At 37.2% G+C, this 5,746-nt stretch overlaps 1 protein-coding gene across 1 annotated transcript in view; it reads left to right on the top strand.

Moving 5' to 3' along the window:
- Positions 1-5,346: 5,346 nt before the first annotated feature.
- RRN3 (RRN3 RNA polymerase I transcription factor homolog (S. cerevisiae)) overlaps positions 5,347-5,746 on the top strand; it is a 14,833-nt gene continuing 14,433 nt past the window's right edge. The window contains exon 1 of the mRNA XM_009886614.1: positions 5,347-5,385. Coding sequence (XP_009884916.1) covers positions 5,347-5,385 — 39 coding nt within the window. The remainder of the gene's footprint in view (positions 5,386-5,746) is intronic.

Genomic DNA, 5,746 nt, shown 5'->3' with positions numbered 1-5,746 from the left:
GGGAGGCCCGTGCCGGGACAGGTCCCCACTGAAAGGGGTCGGTGGAAGGGCCGCTGGGGGCGGGAGGGAGCCTTAAGTTTGCTTAGAACTCGAGAAAACTTTCTTACCCGAGATTCGATTAAAAACTTACGTTAAACCACTTGCTCACAGCTGACGCTTCCTTTAAAAAAAAAAAAAAAAAAAAAAAAAAAAAAAAAAAAAAAAAAGAGGCTGTGGGGAATCTTTCTCAACTCGGGCGGCAACAGAAATCGAGTGAGAGATGGCCCAAATTTGATCAGGCAGAGAAGATACTTCCCGTAGACGCCGAAGTGGTATGAGGTGTGCGTGAGCGGGATGGAGTTGGCATGCGGAGAGCTGGCTGCAAAGTCTGCCCGGCTGCCGGCGCAGAAGCCGTGCGGTTCTGAGCTGGTCCTGACAGTCACTCTAAATGCTGCCAGAATTAAGTGTGGTGTAATGAAATAGCCATTAACCACTACCCACGTGAGCCCTTGTGAGGGGAAGCTCCCTATGTAGCAACATAAAATGCTTCTTTCTTGGAGAACAACAACAAAAAGTGAAATGTTGACTTGTATTTAACTTAGGGTAAGAGCTGTAGCTAATAGTTTAAAACTCATAAATGCAATCAGTAGTTAAACTACATGAGCCTCATTCATCTAAAAAAGATGTGCTACTATCCAGTGTGCAAAGACAATGTCTAGATCCAATTTTGAAACATCGTTGAAGACCATCAAGACTTCCAAAAATATCCCTAGTGTATTCATTAATATACCATGCTTATTTAGGAAGAAAAGCATGCTTAATGCCTTGAAAATGGAAAAGAAAAGAAGTCAAGCTTTTGCTTCACTAAGTAAAACGCTTTTCTGAAGGAACTGAGAAAAAACAATTTTACACTAAGTGTCTGAATTACTCAAGAATTCTGAACATCTCACAGTTCTGTGTACAAGGTCAGCTTTTTCTGCTGCCCCTTGAAACTAAATCTTGAAGCTACTGTTGGTTTACAGAAAAGCTCATGTGGAAATTGTCTTCTTTCATGAAAGCCACAGAATTTTCTTGAGAGGAAGTTCCGTAACAGTAGGGAGATAGAATATAGGTAATTATTACTTAATCGAAAACTTGTAGGAGGTGGAAAAGAACAGCAGCAATACAACTTTAAAAGACTTGTTACTGCTATTTGGTTTATTATTAACTATGTCTGCAATTAGAAAACGGGCTGTTGAAAATGAGTCCTCTTTTTAGACTTTTTTTTTTTTCTGAAATGGGTTTAGAATTGACAGACGGAGATCCATCCTTTTTCATCTAAAGATTATGGCAATTATAGGTATTGAGTTCAGTAGGTAATATGCTCTCCCTGTAGGTGGTCCTACTTTCAATATACATATACAGATGTGTATTTTGTTGTAGTGGACTTCCAGTAGTGAAAGTTATCCATTATTTGGAAGTATTTCAAGTCTTGTTACTGATTTTAATTAGAAATAATCTATGGTATATTGTTTCCTATAGAGGCAGATATATACAGTGCTTTATTACAAGTTTTCCCAAACAGTAGCTTCTAATGGTACAGTAAATGAACTTTGGTACAATTGCATTAGTAATTGTAATTCAGAAGGAACAAAAACGGAGTGTATAAGAGTTATGTTACACATTGTTACAAACTCTATGATTTTAACTTTCAAGGTAGAATAAAGGACAACAATGGGTGGCACCTCCAAAGATAATTCAGGGTTCCCTTTTGAAGTAAGTTCATCTGAAGTACTTTATACCTTCTCATAAACAACTGCCTGAATCAGATCATCCCTTACTGATAGACGAAATCCTCTCCCCATCTGGACATATTTATGAACTTGACCAAACGGGTTAAACATGTTTGGCCAGATATTGTCAAGAGAGAGGAGGGGAAAAAAAACCAAACCAACCAACCAAAAAAAAAAACCCACAAACCCATTAAAAAAAAAAAACCACCATGAAAAAAAGCAAACACAAACCCACCTCCCACCCAAAAAAACCCCAACAAACAAACAACACCCCCCCCCCCAACCCAACAGCAAGTGTTAGGAAAATTAACTGTTGCCTTAATAAGGAAGTTTGTTCTTCACAGAAACTATTCATTCTTGTCATTTTGATAATTTTCTTGTTCTTGCCATTAATAACTTTCTGAAGTTATTTCTTTCTGAAGTTGTTAATGGAGTAATGGATGCTGTTACAATTTCCTATCTTAAAAATTGTATAGTGGAAGTGGATGAGAAGAGTGAGAATTCTCAAGATATGGAATTAACTCTATTAAAGGAATAACAAATAGATTAGGATCCTTGAGCCTGAAAAGACGTCCAGAGTATAAAATATTCTAGAGGCTTATACAGTCATAAGTGGTATGGAAAAGGTACATAGGGAATGCCTCTCCCAAGACAAAGCAGGCTGAAGTGTGGGATTATTTGACATGGGACAGTGTAACAGATAAAATTTTACTGATTCAAAAAGCCAGAGAAGGCAACGGAAGAGATGCAAAGATAGTATGTTTGGCTCAGGAAGACTTGGGGCAGTAAGTGGCAGTCGAGATAATATCCTGAGGAGATAGTACTTGCATGCTGTTTTCTTTTGTCTTTATTGAGACATCCACCCTTGGTCACCGTTGGAGATGGGCTGTTGATGTGATAGGTCTTTTATTTGGGTCCCAATTGGTTGTTAAACATGAGGAAAAAATACTTTTAAGACTGATTTCAAGTAACTGTTTAGAGGTTTATATGACTATTTGTTTTAAAACTTTTTTTGAGTAACCTTTTCTTAATGTATTATCTTCAGGATCTGTTGAAGACAAGACTATTGAAGTTACTGCCTCTAAAAGTGGGGGAAGTGCTGCAAATTATGGAAAGAGAATTCCCTACTCATGCAATAGGATTCTCTCATTATGGAATAATCTCTGTAACCATTGTGGACTCTGTATAAAATGGACACATAGAGCCATATCTCTGCCAAATGCGCCTATTTTGGTGTTGGACTGGATAGTTTTTTGTGGGTTTTTTTTCACCATTTCAAAACATAAACTAGATCTCTTATGAAGTGAGAATTAAAAAAGAAACAAACCTGGTTCACAGAAAAATCACTGCAGCATGTAATATAGATTTTTTTATTATTATTTTTAATAACCTGAGAATGTTTGGATAAAAAGCTCTTGCACGATGAAAAGCTCTTGCACTGTTTTACCAAGGTCTGGAATTTAAACTTACTGTGAATTTTTATTATGCCAGTGCAATACTTTTGTTTGTAAGGGTGCTTTTGAAATACCTATTGCAAACTATTGATGCGAAGTTGCAAATGTAAAAGTTTTTTATAGTGTAAATACCCAATTTACAGTGACCCTTGTAAAGTTTCATCATTATTTTGGAATAACTTGGAATTTGAGATTTTATAAATAGACAAGTAAAAATAGTGATGTTGGCATACCAGTACATTCTTTATAGTTACAAATGATGTAATACAATGACTCTAAGAAGAGGCATTTTTAGTCCAGTGATGTTGGGAATTATTTTCCTAATGCTGAAGCACTGGTGGAGGGGGGGACACCACCAAAAGAAAAAACCCTGTTGATTTAACAAATACTCTGATGCTTTATAAAATATTAACAAATTTACATTTAGATGTAACTGAGAAGTAGCACCTGAGAAAAGATTTATATTAAAGTTAATGATACCTAAAATTCTTGTGTGGAGAAATTCTTCATGAGTTGCTCTGTTTTTGACCTAACACTAAGAGTTTGAGCCCACCATTAGTAAATATGGTTAGGTCTTAAAATTTTAATGTACAATTGTTTTATGACACACCTTACTGAATACTAGAGGTGGATCTAAGGAATATGTTTACTAAGAATGCTGTGGTTGTACTTCCTTGTAAGGTCTTGAAATGTCTTTCAATGTTCTCTTGTAAACTACTGGAGTAACTTCTTAATTTTCCATGCATATTCTAATTTAAAATGTGTTCTGAATGCTCTCAGTTTTTCAACAAGGTTAGATGAACACTAAACTTGAAGGTCTGTAATTTCTTCTTCACTAACTGCAGTTTTTAGGAGGTGAGTACAACTGTTTCCTGCTTTTAGAGGAACTGCAATGTGACACCACTGTGTTGTTAAATGGTTGGATTAAAAAAAAACCCACCAAACTCCTCCCTTAAAACCTATAGTTCACTGTTTCAGTGTAATTTGCAAGATTTTTTTTCATTTCATTGTTCTGAACAGAGATAACTGCTTTTTCTGATTCCCCATAGTTTCACTTGTAAGCTGAATGTAATGATTAATAAGTGGAATGATTAGTAGCAGCTGTAAAATAAGCAAAAACTTTTGTGTGGGGCCATTCACATATTCAGCCTGGTGAAAAATAGTTTTCTGATTTAGTGTTACAATCATAATTACCGGAGAGAATTGAGCAGGGCTTTGCATTCATTGTAGATTACAATGTAATTGATCTTAAATCCATTACCAATACTTAATGATTGTTGCATAAAATGGTAGCTAGAATGTTGTTGGCTGTTGCAACTTCACGCAAAAATTGCACGGGATTCAGATGCTTACAATTATGAACAGTACGTATGTTTTAAAAAGTAAATATAGGAGCTGACACATTAGTAAAGGAGGATGTTAATCAGAGAAGTGCTAGAATGTGACTAGTGTGCTGTGTCTGAACAATGAGAAAAAGTACTTGTTGCAGAGCAACAATACCTATTGTTAGTTATGATCCTTTCCTTTTGGAAGTGTGAACCAGTTACCATTTCATGCAGTCTGTCTTCTAAATAAGGAAGGCTAATACTAAATAGAAATTGGCGAGTGAATTATTAGCAGTTAAACATTAACAGGTATTTAACGCTATTTTAGTCTCCTGGTATCCTTATTGGTTGTAGCTCAATGCAGCACAAAGTCCATTCAAACATCTTTTACGCTGTTGACTGCACAGAATTGTCCATGTTCAGGACTGCTCCCACCTGTGTGAACACCGGGTTTTGCATCTAAAGCTAAACTTAAAGGACAGTCCTATGCACACTGTTTAAAAACATAGCCAAAATCACAAAGAACCAAACTCTTGTATAAGCACACTCCTGTAACCAGAGGTTTTTGTAGCTGGTTAAGCGTTAAAACTAGCTCAAAACAGCATCCAGTACTCCAGGAAAGGAAAAAGGCCAAACCCCGAACTTGTAGTGAAGCAGAAGGACTAAATGCGTGTTGTCAGACCCTTTAGACGTGGGCTGGATCTAATGAAAGGTTTGACGTGATTTACTTTTCTTGAATGGGAACATCTTCGCCAGGGAGAAGATAAATTATTTGTAAATTCTACAAAACTGTTGGATGTGACTTCTGGGAGGGTGATGGTTGCTGCGGTGGCAGCTCCTGCGGAGGATGTGCACGTATGTAGAGCTGCCGCAGGGGGCTGGGGCCCATGACGTCATGTATCGCGGTAACTAACTTGTGTGAATTTGAGAAATAAACATTACGTATTCAACTGAATTAAAAAACAAAACAGCGTTTTGAGCAGATTGGGCATTACACAGAAAATGCATGTTTCCATTCGTATGTGTCCAGGTTGCTCTAAAAGTTATTGAAGGCTTTTACGTATTTAGTGTTTAATTCCTTTTGAATTATATGATCTCTGAGCTGTTACATCCTTTAATGCAGTCACTTAGCGTGTATTTGGGGGGGGACCAACACAAAACCACCATCCCGTACCAAGGAGGAATGCGCCCGTGTCGCGCCCGAACCCGCCTCCCT

Source organism: Charadrius vociferus, unplaced genomic scaffold (assembly GCF_000708025.1).
Source record: "Charadrius vociferus isolate BGI_N301 unplaced genomic scaffold, ASM70802v2 scaffold46, whole genome shotgun sequence".
Lineage (NCBI taxonomy): Eukaryota > Metazoa > Chordata > Aves > Charadriiformes > Charadriidae > Charadrius > Charadrius vociferus.
The sequence above is the reverse complement of the archived record's forward strand: the minus strand, read 5'-3'. Positions and strand labels throughout refer to the sequence as shown.